The sequence below is a fragment of the Sturnus vulgaris genome, chromosome 4 (genome assembly GCF_052056855.1).
Source record: "Sturnus vulgaris isolate bStuVul1 chromosome 4, bStuVul1.hap1, whole genome shotgun sequence".
NCBI lineage: Eukaryota > Metazoa > Chordata > Aves > Passeriformes > Sturnidae > Sturnus > Sturnus vulgaris.
The window spans coordinates 39,724,352-39,742,704 of record NC_142246.1 but is presented as its reverse complement, the minus strand read 5'-3'; the positions used below and the strand labels follow the sequence as shown (position 1 = coordinate 39,742,704).

The window sequence follows — 18,353 nt, the reverse complement described above, 5'->3', positions numbered from 1 at the left end:
TCTAATCCAGAAAAGTCAACATGTATATGTATATGTTGTTACTCAAAGTAGATATTAACTCGACAATTCATGAGCAAGAACACAACATTAATCTTTGTTTAGCATCAAATATTTCTTAAATAGACTACTCAGGAAGTTTAAAAACACTATTAAAATTTCCTCCAAGAAATACATCTCTACCAAATGACTTAGTTGGGAAGAATTATAATCATAATGCAAAATAAATTTTTTAAAAATTACACTTTCTCCAAACATTGATTCATGACAGAGTGGCAAACAGATTACTTGTTGGATCCTTACCATCTTAGGCAGTCAGGTTCCCAATTCTTATACTAAATAACTACATAAAGAACACTTATGTGGTTTTGCTCTCCGCTAGGTTTTCACTATTTTGCATCTTTTGACCCAATATTGCACTGTGTAAACCTCTGCCTCATAGCCTTTGTATGACACCTTCTTTTTTACTACAGTCAAAATTGCATTTCCATATAAATCGTTTGCTAGCCTGATTAAGATAAGATTTGACACTCTGCAAGGATGATGTGTTTAGAAAAACAGCTTGAGAATCTACTGACAATTTAATTCTATATATAACACAAGCACAGGGATATTTTGTTAACCTGTTTCCTCATTTCTTTTGGTAGAAAATGTACAGGTTTTCTTGTTGGAGGTTGGGGAAAAGACTGGGTTTTTTAACATCCAACAGCAAGGTTGGGCTTTTCTAATATCCAACAGCATTCATAATACATCTGGAAAATTGAAAAGAGGTTTTTAGGCTGTAGATAGTAGGACAAATCATTTAGATTGGAAAAGACCTATAAAACATAATTTCTGTGGTGGATTTAGTGCTGGCTAAATTGCCAGTGCACCCACTAGAATTATTTATTCATTTTGTGCTATGAGATAGGATTAGGAGGAAGAGCAAAGCAGGCTCAAACATTGAAGGTTATAAAGAAAAACTTTATTAATAGAAAAGAAAAACTTTATTAATAGAAACTAAAAGGAAAAATAAGAATCTGAATAAAACTTTCAGAACACTGCTCCTCCCCCACCCTCTTTTCTTTCACACTGACAACGTACAGAAACAAATCAGCCAGTTACCATCTCTAAAACAGTTTTTCTCCAACTTACGTAGGTGAGAGGAGTCTCTCTTTAGTTTGTGGAGACTTCTTCACAGGAAACAGTTCTCACCTGGCTTGAATGTCACAGCGAATCAGCTGCCCAGGAGAATGGAAGTCTGATCACTGTGCAAAAGTCTCTTTCCTCAACTGACAGTTTTCCCCACAGCTGTTATCAAGGACCACGTAAACTTATAGGATTTTATTTTAAGCAGTTCAGAGCAATGTTCTCTTCAACTCTGAAATAATTTTCAACTATGGGAACAGAGATTTTCTCTTCATCCCTGGGGGCAAAGGGCATCACACTCCTCTCTCTGTTCAAACTTCTCATTGGATCACAGCTACTTCAACATCTGCTTACATCAGCACAAATGGCTCTGCTCATGTTTATAATGGGAACACTCCACAACCCCATAGGCATTTCTATGAGGGAAAAAAGAGAGTCTGATTTATCATGATGCCTTAAGTTTTAAGTTTTTCTATTCTGTTGGATGTGCTTTTCTGATGTGCTAGGGTGATGAAGATAAAGCAGTCCTATTCCAGTTGAGAACTCAAAGACAGGTTCTGCCAACTTCAGCCCCTAACCATAAACAATGCGGAAAGAGGAGGGCAGGTTCATGCAAATGAACCAAAACCTATAAAAGTGTGAGATTTTGTGACCAAGCCCTCCTTTGCTTCCATCTTGGAGCCATCCAGACAGGGCCACGACTGTAGCACTCATACTGCTAGGGTGTGACCTTTTGTAGGCCTTTTGTAGGCCTCTCAATAAATACCCATTTTATTCCCCTCAACTCTGTGTGTAGCCTCTGTTCCAGCTCCTCAAGGCATCAATCTTCTCCATAGCTTACAAGCTTACAAGAGAATTCAGTCCAAGACATCTCCTTGTCCCTGCCCACGAAAGACCTGACCCTTCATATGTGACTTTGATGTCTCCATGGTGCTTCCGTGCATGTCTTCATTTCTGTCCTTTTCTTTCACTCAAGAGAGATGATGCAAGGTGTGCAAGTCTCATCTGTGCAGTGAAAGAGTTAATATCTTGCCTGGGCCTGCAGTTGGTCATGCTATCCCTGTTGGGTCATGGCAGGGAGCTGATTATGATGGAAAGCTTTTGGCAGCCGTGCTGGAGGCTGAGCCAGGATAGCCAGGGCCCAGCCAAAAATGGTGATAGTTGCTCTGGCTGCATTCCATTCCAGGGGGGCCTGGCTCAGCCTGTGCCGGACTGCAGGGGCCAAGGCAGGGTGGGCTGCCCGGAGCTGCTCCCAGAGCCCCGTGGTTCCTGGTGTGACTCAGCAGCGGCAGAATTCCAGCGAGCCTTGGGCCCGCCTAGCCACGCCGGGGTTGGGGGATAACCTGGATCGACCCCCTTCCTCATGGCCCTCCCGCCCGGCCGGCCTTGTTACCCCTACTCGGGTGGAAGAAAGAAAGCGCTCCCCAGAGTTTGTTCATCTTTACATGCGTGTTCACAAAGGCACATTAACTTTTGCATTGGTGTAAGAATGTGTCACTATTATAAATCAGACATTGATTAGTTTTGTCAGGTCTAAAGGAAGCTGCCGAGGTCCTTACAGGAAATTAGGTAACTAGTTCCTTTCCTTTCTTACCGAAAAAGGTAAATTCCTACCAACCACCACTATTTCCAATTTTAATCCAGCACTGAGGAGTCCACATTAAGCCATGACTGTAAGTGTCTCATCAACACATCTCAGATAATGTTCATCCAGCTAAATTAAGGGCTGCAGTAATCAGAGGGAGTAGACCAGACAATTCCATCTATTTAATGATAAACAATTTTATCAAATATATGGAACCCATACATATATAAATATTCCTACTGAATTCAGCTTAGGTGTAACTCTTCAATGAATACATAAAAAATATGATATGCAATTATAAAATGTTTATTTCTGAAGATTTGGAAAGGCAGGAGTGATGAGAAGCAATTAGTCTCACAGTTAAGAATACCACAGATCACTAAAACAGCTTGAACTGGAGTTGTTGATATTCTTTCTGCCCTACCCATACAGTTGTCAATATTTATACTGAGTTTTAGCAGCCTAAATTCTGGTGTGACACACTCCTTAACTCTATACACATACATATATTTTTAGCAGTGACAGTATATTAGAAGCTATTTACAAATACTTAGAGATCTGTGCTATACTAACTAGGCAAATGCTTGATGACAAGATTAAGACTTATTGAAATAAAATTTTAAAAAACAACAAACAAAATTTAAAAAAAAGCTTTTCAAGCATACTTTCAAACATACAAAGTAGTTCTGTCACTACTGGATTGAATTGATCCTAATTTCCAGAATAAATGTAACAACCTAAATTATATTTTCTTTCAGTCAATATATAACTTCAGACAATGAAGCTAAATACTAGTCAGAAATAGCAATTTATCATGATGAAATCCTTTTATGCAAACACTTTGCGAATGTACTAAAACAATTAGCATTTTCTCATATATGTACTAGCAACTATTACAAAGTAGCCCAATAAGATTAATAGATGTGTTAAAGGACAATATTCTTTCCTTAAAAAAACAAACCTTAACATATTTTTTTAAAAAGTATGTATTTTCAAATGCTTTTGGGTTGCCAAGATCAATCTATTTTTACTCAAAATGTAATAAATTGAAAATTTTAATATTTGAAATTATTTTATCCACATTTTCTTTGACATAGTAAATAAAATATTTCCTTCAGAGTTAGCCAAAAATTCCTATCTACTACAATAGTTGTAACCTGCAAAAGCATACAACATAAAAAACCCCTCACACTATGGAATCACTATATTAAAAAGAAAAAAATACACCAATCTCAAAAGCTATGGAAAAATGCTACAGTAAAACTTTTACCTGCTCTATTATTTTGAGAAATTAAGAATGAAATTTCCTGAAATATAAAAACTTTATTGGAACCTAATCTGCCATGAACAATGAAGGGAACTAGAAGGGTTTCTTCTCCAATATATTTCTTTGCAATGCAGATATTTTTGAGCCAATTTCTCCTTATGGTATGTAATGGATATTTGAGGGCATTCAACAAAAACCTTTACAGTGCAATGTAATGCATTTTTTCTCTGAGGTCTAGCAAGAAAAGCTCACAAAAAACCTTTGACATTCTTCTAATGAATTTTAAAAATTTTATTTACCCAAATGTGAGAAAAAAAGCAAAGAAAGCAGAGTAGAAGAGTTAGTAAAAAGCCCAAACCTCCCTAAAAGCCCTCAAATCACCACCAATAAATCAAACAAAAAAAAAGAAAAAGAAAAAGAAAAAGAAAAATCCACCCCCAAAAAATAAATCAACAAATCAAAAAGAAAGAAACCCAAACCCAAAAAAGTTCTGAATAAAATTACTAAGCAACACTTTTCTAAAACAAACATTAGTTCTTGATATTTAAAAAGCACTAGTAGGCAAAAAAAGCAAAACAATGAATAGATTAATCAAATGGCCTTCTTACTAAATAAAACTTTATGAGCTATTAATATTCATGATAGTTCCAGATAAGTAATTCTGACTTGAAGTAGAGATGTTTAATATTCTTGCTTGTGGATTAGCTGGTGATTGTCTCCTTTAATGCCCAGTCATTACTCCTTATGTTCTGATAAAATCTTTCTTCTCTCTACCTCACCCCCATTAAGAGGAGAGCTTCCTTTAAAATAGTTGATAAAGGAAACTAATTATAAACTATTATTTTAAATTTTCCATGAAATTTTCTTAAAACATCCACATAAAGGCTTTTGTGGATGTTGATACATCAGTCATAGCCTAATCTTACAGGTACACTGCTCTGTAGAGATGAAAATAATCTCATAATTCACAGTGTAACAAAAATATTAGCAACAATACTGTAACTCACCACAGCTAAGTGATTCCTGATAAATAAGCAATAAATCACTTACTGAGGTACTTTGCTAACCGTAGCCAAATATGTGAAATTGTTTGGTGTTTACTTTTTCCTCACCATTCTGTGATATTCTCCAGAATAAGCTCACTGAAAGGCATATAAAACTTCATTCCAGCATTTCAAGCCAGTAACAAATGCCATGCAAGTCAATCTCTACCAATCCTCTTGTCTGAAACAAAGCTACTATAACTAAGGTGTTTTGTTCCAGTCCTCATCCCCTGCAATCCTGTATTTCACAGTGCTATCTCTAGTAACTTACATCACCAAAGCAGGCAAAAGCTTCCAGGTAAATGCACTGATAGGATTAGAGATCAGCAGAGCTCAAGGTTCATAAACAAAATCTGTTTCTTCAGTATGATGCCTAAAGAGCCTGTGAAATACTTTATTTACTCTTGCAAACCTATGGTGGCCATGACTTTGTTACTTGATTACCCTAAAACATGAAGAAAAGTCAGTTGGTATCAAATTGAATTGACTTAGTGGCATGTGAGAAATTTCAGGCACACTATTTAAATCCATGAAACTATTTTAAAACCTTAGATATCTCCTTGTTTCTGATGATCAGTTTAAAGTTCTGTCCACCCAGCAGAAGAGGGTGCATTTTCTTCCAGCTGAGATCCTCTATACTGAAAATACATATAGCAGAGGTAAGAATTTGAGAGATAGATCAGGTTGAGCAAAAAAAATTACCATGAAGTCCAATAGCTCCTGCTCAGTATGATGTTAACTGGTGTTTTCAGAGGCTAGTGGTGAAATATAACACCCTCTGGAACCATCTAATACCCTCAAGTTGTTGCTGAAAAGGAATTAATGATAGCAGGAGACAGAATAATACCTCTTCCTCCCTCAGAAAATGTTTCCTCTACTATCTGTTAACATGTTTTACTATTGAAGACTCATCACAGTCATCAAGCACTGACTCAGATTATACACTAAATACAATTTCTGGGACCTCATATTGAATTAATTTGAAATATAAATTACATATTGGGTATTTTTGAGATAGTGTTTGTGGACTTCAAGATAACTTAAGGAATCAAGTGGGAAGTCTCATTTGTTTTATTGAGTAATTCAATACAGAGCTTTTTAAAATTTAGATTTTGTTGTAGGGTTGGTTGGTTGGTTGTTTTTTAATTCTCGTCTATCTTGCTCCAGAAACAAATATTCACATTTCAAAACAGAATTTCTGAACACACATCTGTAATTATTGCATTTGGCAACTTAAAATAGAAGTAGAGGTAGTATAATGAAAATAGTAATATTTTAGAATACTTTTTCAGAAGTGAGAAAATGTAATAATTAAGCATAAATGCTTATAATGACCATTGTATTTACAGGAACTTACTTTCCACATGATTCAAGACTCAACAAAGCACTGATTTTGACAGTCACATTAGTCACTGGCCTCAAGGTTTCTCCTAAAAGGTGAGTCCAAACCAAGTTCTGCAATTTTGGACCAGATCAAAAACTTCCATATCTGCTATTACTGGAGGTATATAAATCACTTCATACAAATACTTCAGCAACAAGGAGTTCTTGAAACCCAAATTTTATATCTGTCACCTGAATGTCATTTCAAAACTGAGGGTACTTTTAAATATATACAGCATTAGCATGTACAGTAGGAACATACAAGATCCCAAATAACAGCTGCACAACAGATTAGATATCATTAACAATGTCAAGTGATGCCTGAAAGCTCAAGAAATTCGAGCAAACTACAAAGCATTGTTAATAGAAGAATGACTGATTAGGTCATATTTTGTTTTGCCTAGATAATTCTCACACTTTCTTGTATGTCATAGGGTAATCTTCACAGTCAAGTCCTCAGTGCCCACAGCCCTTCTGTGGCCTCTTTTTCTGAGAATAAGACAATATCAAGAATAGTTCTATACTAACAACACAAATTCTGAGAGACATTGCTGGGTTTTTTCCTTCATTTTATGCAGGATGCCAATTCTTAAATAGAGCAGTTACTTCAATTATGTACAATAGATTTGGCGTTTACATTAATTGTATTCAATCATTTTACTCATAAATGTCTAAGCATTATTCCTTCTACTGAAATTACGAAGAGAAGTGCCTACATATACATCTGCTGAGTGATCAAACAGAATAATTTATTACTATTTATTTGCTTGTGCTATGCCTTGAGATATTACAGCCCACCATGAAGGCCACTTGAAGTATCTGCTTTGAAATTTTATTTTATATGGGAGGAAAACAAGTAAGATTGTTTATTTTAGAAAAGAACACTAAGAGAAAAACAAAAGGAGACAACATTTACAGGGAACAAAAAACTATCATGATACCACAGGATACACTAAGCAAAGAAAGAAAACTCTTGAAAAATAAAGGAAAGACACTGGTTGAGATTTACTTTATAGAACATATAAACTGTATTCTACACCCCTTCTAGGTTTTGTTCGGCTCCTTCATCCTAGGATTTTGCCTGCAAAAAAGGTTAAATATAACCTTCCCTGCCTAAAAAAAAATTTGCTGGTAAAAAATTCTTTAGCTTGAGAGTGTCTGAGGAAGGACTGCAGAAAAGCAAAACAAAACACTAAGATGGAACTGGATCAATTTTAGAATATAAATTTACATGATGTGGTCAAAGCAGTGGAAGACTGAACCAACTGATTCCTTCAGTCCCAAGCTCCAAAAATCGAGCTGGAGCTAAACTTTCTGCTTTACCTACTTGTGTTAGAGGAAGTAATTTTTCAGGTTCCTCTCTCTACACACTATTGATCTAGTTAACTGTTCTGGAATATAGCAGACAAATAATTAGGAGATAGATGCTACAGCACTAAAAATTACCCCTCACGATATGAGTGAAAACTGCCTATGCCAGAAAACCGCAGTGGTCTTGCCAACAGGTAAAACTTTACAGAAGCCAGTAAGCATTTTCATCTGCTTGCAACACTCTGTGAAGCTCGGCAGAAATGCTCAAGGCTGAGAGCACCCTCTCACACATTTTCTTTGTTAGTTACTGCCTCACCGTCTGACCTTCTGAAGGGGGAAAGGGATTTTTTTTTCATTCCATTGCACATAGTTATTTACATTTAGCTGTCTAGTCTAATGTGTATCCATTTTGTCAGATAAAATGAGACTGTTGAAAGTAAATCACAGAATACAAGCAAGCATGTATGTGCATGTACGTATAGATATAAAATTAATACCTTTAAAACAGCCTACACTTCATCTTTTAAGGTGGTTCCTTTTCTACTGCTGGAGTTAAAAATAGAATTGCTGGTATTTGTGAGGAAAAATTTTAATTAAGTATGCCAATGAAAAATAATCCTACCTGCAAATGCTAATGAAACAAGACTGATAATTAATTCTAAAGATAGGAATTCATATTTAAATAAAATGCAATTGCCTAATTCTTTAAAAAGAAACTATTTAATGGAGTCACTTGTTCAACACTATAATGAAGATGATTTTTAATCCTATCTGTGTTCCAAATCTTACCTAAGTATTTTTAAATACTATTTGAAATCACAGCTGGAAAAGTGCACACTAGTAGTATGCTTGATTATCACTGTCCACTTTTTAGGCCAAGGCTGAGGACACAAATTTCCCTCATGCCTTCTCTCACACCTTCTTCAACCTTCTCATTGTTTTCTCAAAAGTTCTTCCATGCTTAATAAAGAATGCTGATGGACAATTACCTTTAGAAAATGAGACCTCTTTAATGTTGATCAAATTCAAATATGACTTGAAGGATATTTTTTATTTTATTAGCTATTTTATATTTTAGCAGTGCTAGGTACAAATTGGCTTGAAAAGAGTCCTTGTGGTATTGCCACGTATAAAAACTGTGGTGCCGTTGCCCCTAACGCCCTGCCCAACTTCTAGCACCTTGCAATAGCACTTTTGTGTTCATATGACTCCTATTTCTGTTACACAAATGAAGGAAAAAAAACCTAAACCCAAACAACTCCTTTGAATTCTGTGTGGAAGTTTTGAATAGGATCAATTCCTCCATCATCACAAAGCCAAATTTTCTTCACTGCCATTCTGAGTGAACAAAAGTTGGTAACACATATTCTAGCAGTTGCACAAACTTCAATGAGAACTTGACATTTCTCAAATCCACCCCTTCACTACAATTAGGGATAGAGGCAATTCCACTGGGAATAGCAGGTATTAAACTGAGATTAGGTTCCATTAAAATGGTAGATATAAAGGAATGAAAAAAACATGAAAAACACACTGTCAGGTTCAATTGATGAGATCATGCAAGAGGTCAAAAATTCTAGAAGCACTTTTTTATTTAAATTAATGGCTAAGTCTTTTAAATGTCTCCAAATAACAAATAACACTGTAATTTTAGAGGACAATCCCCTGCAAATACCATTACTCAGTTATAACCTTTCACTCATTAGATAGTTATGAAAATAATTTGAAAAAAAGACTTTTCCTGTTTTGCTTTCTATTTTTTCTAGATGTTGGAAAGTGTCCAAGCTGGTAAAAAATTATCTTTTCCAATAATTTTAAAGCTACAGCATATAATTACAATGTAACATAATAAGAAAAAGAATAAATCATTATAGTATAATAAATTAGAATGTAAACTTGAAAATATTAAGTACTTAAAGAGAACCCTGGAAAAAAACCCCAGGTTTATTTCTATTTTGAATAAATCTTTGCAACCTTCCTATGTCACTTAATTGAAGAAAATTAAAATGTTTAACTATTTTGTAGGTGGATGCTTAATTGAAGAGATATTTTTTTGTGGAAGTGTGTGGAAAATGTGTTGTGAGTGCTTCTTGTATACCTTTCCATGCATGGATCTGGTGCCGTGTCTATATTAATTCTCTGTATCCTGGTAAATCCAGACTTGGCATTACTAGTAACATCTCACAAGCTTTGCCATAGGCAAACAACACAGGCCTCAGGGGCTGTCACATTTGCTTTACCTTGGGTTGGCACGGTTTGTGTGGAGAGCTTGGTTTCAGCTTTGTGTCATCTTGCTTAGCCATAAGAACACTAGTCGAGTGACTAGGTGCCACATTCAATTTGTTTTGGTTTTGCTTAGCTTACTATACTTTTATAGCTTTATACAATTTTTCTTAATGCTGGTGAGATAGGTTAAACTGACTAAATTCAAACTCTCTTGAGATAAAATGAAATGGAGCTACAATTGATCCTCAAATTTATTTCAAGAGTATTTATTTTATCTTCATTTTTAGGTTTTATTTTTCAATATATAATGAATATATTTAAATTTTACTAATGACATAGAAGAATGAATCTTACTCTAGAAATCATCTTACAAGATAGTCCTGTAGTTTTAAATAGGGTCTTCTCCACTACTCTGCTGCAACCTAAATGATTCCTAATCTTACATAATCTAATGTTTTCATTAACATTCATATTAAGGCAATGCTTAACATACCATATGGAAATTATTTTCATTATTCAAAAGTCCATTAAAAATATATAACGAAAAGCTATTCTTATGTCTGGAGTTTTTCAACTATACAAAATAGTCCCTCAGAGACACATCACAGTCTTATTTGGAAGAAGAATGTTGTGCTTCCATTAATACAATGTTTGCAAAAATCATGCTAATGCTTTAAACGTGTCTTTAACCTTCTTCGATTGCTGTATATGATAAAGGCTTCTATATCAATTTCTACATCTATGTACTTAATCACAATCTAGAAGTACATCTAGCCATATAAACATAGTTAATAAGTGTGTTTCGATAGATGCTCTATAAATCTCTACATTTTTGTAAGCCAAATTTGTATCACAAGCCTTAAAAAAGAAATTAAGGTATTTCCTAGTGTTTTGCTAATACAGATGAATTAATTTATCTCACCATCACAGTGTCCTAATCTCCCATTTTCTTCCTCCACCTTATTTCTTGGCTATGCTCACACTTCTTTTGCATGAGTTATGGTCTGACCCTTCACTTAATCAATTCAGGTCACACAACAGGAATGGGGTGGGATGTGGAGGGTGAATATTTTTCTGCTGACTTAGTAAGTGACTCAGAGGAGAGACTGTGACTGTTAGGACATTGCAAGAAAGGCAGTCAGATAACCTCAGGAAGGAGGATCAAGTTATTTTTAGAAGCAGTAAGTAATTTGTTCAGCTAAGCTGCATCACAAAATCACACTTTCTGAAAGACTCTCAGAGAAATAAAAATATAATTCAATGATCAAAACTAAGATACTTTCAGGCAGTCTGTCTTGATTATTCATTTCATGTTTATTCTTCTTGCTTTCCATGCAGCTATTTTTTTTTCTAATATCAATTCACTACTTTAAACTTTAAAATGTTAAGCAGTTTTTTATCCCTTTTTCATTTGATATAACCTAAAGTGGCTGAGTGCTCATCTGCCCAAAAATAAACTACAAGAAGACTAAAGCAACAGCCTGTAATTACTCAAAATGAAGATACATTAATGGACTAGTCAATGTATAATAAGTAATTATAAAAAGAATTTAAGACAAGATCTTCTGTGCTGCCATATTACTGATTTTGGAGCAACAACTTTTAAACCAAAGTCAGATTTCAAGACTGAATCTTAAATTTGAGGTAGATACAACTGAAAAAACATCAGTTCTTGTCTGGATATAACAAAATATATGGATAGTACCCTTAATGTACTGTATATAAGCTCTTAACATCTTTCTTTTGTCTGCTAACACAGTTGTTTGGTAAAGATGTTTGTTTGCACTACATACGTTTGTCCTAAGACCCTTTTGGCATCCAGAGAGCAAATACCTTGCAAAACTACACCACAAATCTTTACATCCTTCAAGTCCTGTGAAGCCATAAGCCACCTAATAGAAGTAGCACATTTGTTGCTGGGTTTGTCAAAAATTCTCTTTTCAGCACTCATAAACAAAGGGTGCGGGGAGGTATTTTGGCTCCGTTGATTATGTGTTGACCACACTACTTACCACTTGAGCACAACATAGACTTATCAATGCGTGTTGGCATCAAGAAAGATTATCCATGAATTCCCCATTACCAAAATCTTTCATAAATCTAGAAGCTACTGGGTATCATTTATCTCAGCTAAAATGCTTTCTGCTGTTTCATGACTATTAAATTGCACTAATTTAAGTACAGCATCCAGACGTTTCAGGCTTCAAAAATAAAAAAACTACCATTTAGAAAAACAAAGCAAGAAAGAGAAAATAGACTCAAGGAACAGGCTAGTCTTGGTACTTACGAAAAGCTCTATAGAATTCTTCTAGGGCGAGGTGCTTGTCACCATTATAATCATCGTATTTCAGCAAATCGAACACAGAGCAGTCAGACGGTTCCTTGCCAAGCTCATCCCGTTTTATTACCTGACAAAAAAATTATAACCATGAAATTACATTTGAGCTCTTAGAGTTCTCCGGTATAATTAATTGTTTCTAATAATCATTTAATAGATAATTTTAGGGTTGCTGTGGGGCAATGTACTGCAACTGTGTAAAGTCAGGGATTTACAGTTACTTTGTCATTATTTATTACACTTTTAAAAGTTAATACCTTTAGGACAGGCTCTCTGAAATGACACAAAAGTTTTTTTGAATATACACAGCATATATATGTATATGTATATATATATATAATGAAGATAGACTGAAGCACTATAAAGACACTGGGAATTTTAAAGCTGATTTTACTTTACATGTACAGGAATGGTGATTAAGAAACATTAAAATATACCTAAAATATTAATTTCCCAAGTAGAAATGGGATCATGTCTTTTCCCATTTTCTTTTCTTTGGTTTTCAGAAACCAAATGCAGACACTTTAAAATATAGCTAATATAAACTCTTACTACCCTACTAATTGTATCGAGTTCTTACAGGCTTTTGACAAGACTATTACCTTATCAAAACCTGTTATATAAGTAGCTGACCTAAAAAGACTCCTGTTTCTCAGTGGGGACACATACGATTTGTAAATAGATGAAAATTAATAGATGTTAGATTTTTAACTCTGATGAACTTATCCCAGATAAATGTTCTTTAATATATGCACCATTTTGTTTTATGTTTGTGAACGTCATAGACATTTACTTAGATTCCAGCTGAGGAATTTTTTGGATGCTGAGAGTGATTTAGAATTTTCATATTACATGGGGCATATACTAGAAATACTACTACATAACTGAAAGAGCCAGAACTAATGCAACTTTTCATTGCAATATTGCACAGTTTACAGTTTTATATTAGGCACAGAAAAAATATAACTATAGTTAATTCCTAGGTAAAATAATTACTCTTCCAACCCTTTATCAGTCTCCTATGATAATTGCAAAATCATTACTATATTTGTATCAACAGAGAACATCTTCTGAAAAACAAGGGATACGGGGGCTTTTGTGTTTTAGTTGTTCTGCAAAGGATTTAATTCAGTTATTATTCATGCAAACACAAAATACCTAAAAGAATAATAGGGAATAACAGGAACATTAGAGGAAAAGAAAAGACACAAACATTTCATGCTACCAGAAGTCATCTCCTACATAATAATATAAAAGCATTATAAAGGATAATCACCTTGTTAGTACATTAGAGAGTATGAAAACCATTTACAAAGATAAGAAAAATCACTACAAAACCACCTTTTGCTATAATCAATTAAAAATACATACTATGTTACCTGAATATTGCTGCTAACTACTTCCCATTCTTTAAAAGCCTTTTTATTCCGTTCACATTAAAGTGAATTAAGAAAATATGAAATTGTGTAGATCTTGCAGCTGGTACATAAAGGACAAAAATGTAGTCTGGGAAAAATTAGTAACTCTAAACCCATTACAGTTATACAGGAAGTACTAAATATGTAATTGTGTGTATTGGAACCTTTAGCAATCACTGAAATTTCAAGGCCACGAACATTCAGTATGGGAAGCATTGTTCCTCTCATTGTTTCACTGTTTTAAATGCTTGCTTTCACTATCTTCAATTGTAAATAAGGATGAAACTTTACACCTAAGGTTGAAGAAAACCTTTTTTAAGTCCCCAAAGCACCTGACTTTATAACACCACATTTTAAATTTAAAATTAGTGTTCTCAGCTTTCATTCTTTGAACTAAAATCTGTTATCTGTTCAAACTGACCAATTATAAATGAAAAGCAACATATTTTTAAAAAGAAGAATCATAATTTAAAAAAAAATTGGATAGAATGATTCTGCTATTTCAAATAATGATACTATAGACAGGTGCATTTTATCATCCTAGAAATTATTTAATTTTTGTCTACAGTAAACTTATAATTTTGATTACAGATAAAAGATTCAATGTTTCTTTTTGTACAGACATTTTATGCTGGTGATATACTTTGGAATTCTTTGGAAAATACACTCACTGTTGATAAACCCTCCAAACTGTGAGTCTGTGAGGATAGATTTTAGAAGATACAGAAGTGATTTCATATGATGATTAATCTTAATCTGTGATTTCCTGCTGTAAGAGCTGTTCCAACCTGAATTCTCTTGTGCAGGATCTAGCCACCTCCCAATTTTCCAATGGGATCTGTAGATCAGATCAACTCTGTGATCAGAAGAAAAAATAACCTTCATGGAACTTTTGGTTTGTTGGTTGGCTTTTCCTTTTGAAGGGGAGGCAGACTAATATCCAATCACATGAGATACAGCTCAGAGTGTGGGGATCTGGATTTTGAAAAATTATCTGTTTCTGTAGCAAACTGAAGTGCAGATCAGCTGTGATATGAAGTTACAAGCCATATGAGACTCTACACCATCATGTAATCAATCACACTTGTGTTTCACAGATGATCCAACAATGCGCCTTAAATTTTAAATTCTATTAATCTATTAATTTCTGTCCATGGAGAAGAGTAAAATGCAAGGAATCTGTTTCTTCAGCCAATTCTTTAAACCCAGTCTGCTCCTTGGTTAAACTAAATGGTGATTTCTTAGAGAGGCAAAAGAAAAACTGGCAAAATTTTTAGCAAGTCACAACCTAGAAACAAAATACTTACTATAAAGGTTATAGCCTGATTAAGATTGTCTGCACAATTTCATGATTGTTCCATACAAATCAAACATGGTTTATTTTATTTCCAACTTGTAAATTGAAAATTAATACCAGAGATGGTTCTGAAATATTTATGCCCACAATTTTTAGTTTGAAGTTGCATAAAAACAATGAAGCATTTACTTTCAATATTATAAACTGGTAAAAGGCAAAATATACAGAAAAACTGTACATGGTTCATTGTGAAACTCCATAAATAATAAAATCTTAGAAACTTACCTACATTTTCACATTAAATATGTCTTTTCCAAAAAATGAAATTTATCCATCAGAATTTAATACTCTTTGAAACATGGAGGAAGTATTTGCATTTTCTGGAAAAGATTAAATTTCTAAAAGATATAGCACACAATTATCTATTTCCTATTAAACACCATAGTATTACCTCGGTTCAGAGCCTCTCAGAAACTTAGTCAGTACAACTCCAAATTTTGGAAGATTGAAAAAGGTAATCAGATTAAAAATGACAAACTGCATATCAGAATAGATTGCTTCATTCCTTTTAATCTGATTTCTGACAGTCAAAATGAAAAATCTTCAGATGTTATGAAACTAGACCACAAATAACATAATACATCCTTCATTAATCCACCTTACCTGAAGTGTTATAGGTCAGTGTTTCTTTGCTTGCCTGTGATTAATGGTCTCTGTGTACCTCTCTAAGGAAAATGCTACATAAATACAACTACAAAAAAACCCTTCCTTTAAATCACATATGGTCAGTCAGTTCATGTGCACTCATCTTCCCTAAAAGCAAGTACCTTACCACAACAGTGCCACTCAATGCTTAATAAAATGCCAAGTACATCAAACACCAGACATCGTGAGAACTGTGCTCCAAATTAATTCTGACTGCATAAGGGGGTTTTCAATTACTTGTTCCACCATCTTCCACAGCAGCATAACTTTTTATAAATTAAAATAATTGATTAATTATGAAACCAAATTGATAATAAAGGTTGGTAAATTGTTCCTTGCTTTAGCTTCCATTAATATAGTTAAATTAATAGTCTTAAAATTTACCACCAAGTTCTGCAGCAACACAATCCTCTATTTGGTGTCTATAGTAGTGTGATACCTTTGATATACATAGAGGACTTGTGCATCACAGAAGGATGCAGAGGTCCCCAAGCAAACTGATATCTGAACTGCTAAACCCACACCTAGTGGCCTACAAAGATGTGCTCAATTTCATTTGAAGGTATTACTTCAATACTATCCCAAACTAATCAAGTTACATTGCTCAGATATGAGATGTCTTTCTGCCAGCTACTCCAATGAGAGGCACATTTCCCTGCCTTTCCAATTCTACATTTAGCAGAGGGAAGACCTAATCTGACTCATAAGATGAAATGTGTCCTTAGGTGTCTGCAGATATAATGCTATAGTTGCCTAGCTCACAGTATAAGATCAGAATAGATATTAGGGCCACATAGATAGGCTGGATAAAATTCTGCATCTCAGAACTAAACCTGGAACCACCAGTACTCTGAGCCTGTGTCTCTGGACTTAACCAAGATAAAACAATGAGTGCAAACAAAATCCTGCACCATTATAGCTTGTGTCCATTTCCAGTTAGCACCAGTCTTTGAACCTTCTCAAGAAATGAAGCTTGCTCCTGTTTCCTTCACAGCCTGCAAGAATATAACGGGGAATGTTGCTACTTGATAAAACCAAAGCCACCTAAGAAAGATCAAGATGTTATAGTTTGTGTGACAATCACAGTGTTTGTAAGCTTTATCTCACTACTAATTGCTAAGAGAGTCTTAATTTCCCCCAATTTCAAAGTTTCATGTAGGGTTCTTATTTTTATTTTGAACCTAGAATTGAATATAGCACATTTAGTTTTTCCTAGATAAATTATAATAAAAAAAGATGATGCGACCTAAATAATATGTCCCTAATTAATAGCAGAAAATAAATAGAACTACAACTCAACTTACAAAATTTTCTTCTGCCCATGTAACATGTAGTTACACAGTAGTTACATGTAGTTAAAATCAAAGTTGATTAAAAACACAAAGAGGAGATAGATGCATTACCCCTTCTCTGAGTTCCAAGCCCTCCAAAAAACTCTTAATAACAACACTGATTAGATGCAAAATCAGAAGTCATGAAGGTAAAAATTCAAATGCCCAGGTCCAACCAAATAATTTGATCAGTTTAAGAAACAAAGTGTGACAGAGAGATGCAATTTATATAAGTTGAGCCTCTGCAAAAAAGACCCGTAAAGTATCAGCTAGCATAAATTGCAAAAGTATTATCATTAATACAGATACTAGTTCATAAATAAGGATGCTAACTTCTTTCTTTGAATATAAAATCTGATCATTGGAAAAAGGAAAAGGAAGAGGAAAAATTTAATAATATGTATTATTATTATTATTATTAATAATAATAATAATAATAATAATAATAATAATAATAATAATAATAATAATAATTCAACTTGCTTTCAGGCTGTCACTTCCCTTTTCTGTAAAATTTTGCTTTCTTAGTTCAATAGTGTAAGAAATAAATCTTAAAAAGCATCTCTAAGTCCAATCAAGTATAGATTATTTCACTTCACACACTTCTTCCATCAAAAAGGAACTTGAATTTCATTGTTGAGCAAGATGAAATATTTTTAGAGCCTATTCATCTTTCACTGATGGCAACCAGAAAAGGCTTACTGTTTATAAAATGGCAGCTCCACCATAGTAGAATAACTGCATTCATAACTGGAAAAACACATTTTATTCCCATGCCTACCCATAACACTTCTGCTCTTTTTCCTCTTCTATACAGCAAAAACAAGATACAGTAATCAAGGAGTCTACAGTGATAGAAACACTGGTATTTGATTTACAAATTTTTATTACATTCCGGTTTGGTTTTGCATGAGATAAAATACATAAACAAATGAGTCTGTTAACAAATGAACATTCATGGCTAACCTGAAGATTAAATTATTTTCCATTATTTTTGATTCATTTAAAGTGTGCCAAAATGCTTTAAAATAAAACCAAACCCTTCAAGGAACAACCTCACCTTACTGCAAACATTGCAGATACATTGATCAGAAATGATGAGAATTCTGCCTATTTCACAGTTTGCAGTTTGGAAAGATAGATACTCTCTCTGGTTAGTACCTACTTCTAAAAATAGAATGGTCTAAAAGGTTAAATTCATAAGTCCTTTCAAAATCAAGCCATATCTCACTTGCCAATACAGGATTTGGAAACTAAAACATTAAATGAGTCAGACTCAGCTATTAAAGCAGGCAAGGCAGAGAAGAATTTATATTGGAAAAAT

The 18,353-nt window shown here is 34.1% G+C and overlaps 1 protein-coding gene across 2 annotated transcripts in view; it reads right to left on the bottom strand.

Moving 5' to 3' along the window:
- The window catches only part of FSTL5 (follistatin like 5), a 287,281-nt gene that overhangs the window by 112,640 nt on the left and 156,288 nt on the right, over nucleotides 1-18,353 (bottom strand). For both annotated transcript variants that reach the window (XM_014878572.2, XM_088163647.1), the window contains exon 6: nucleotides 12,228-12,348. In XM_014878572.2, the coding sequence (XP_014734058.1) occupies nucleotides 12,228-12,348 (121 nt within the window). The remainder of the gene's footprint in view (nucleotides 1-12,227; nucleotides 12,349-18,353) is intronic.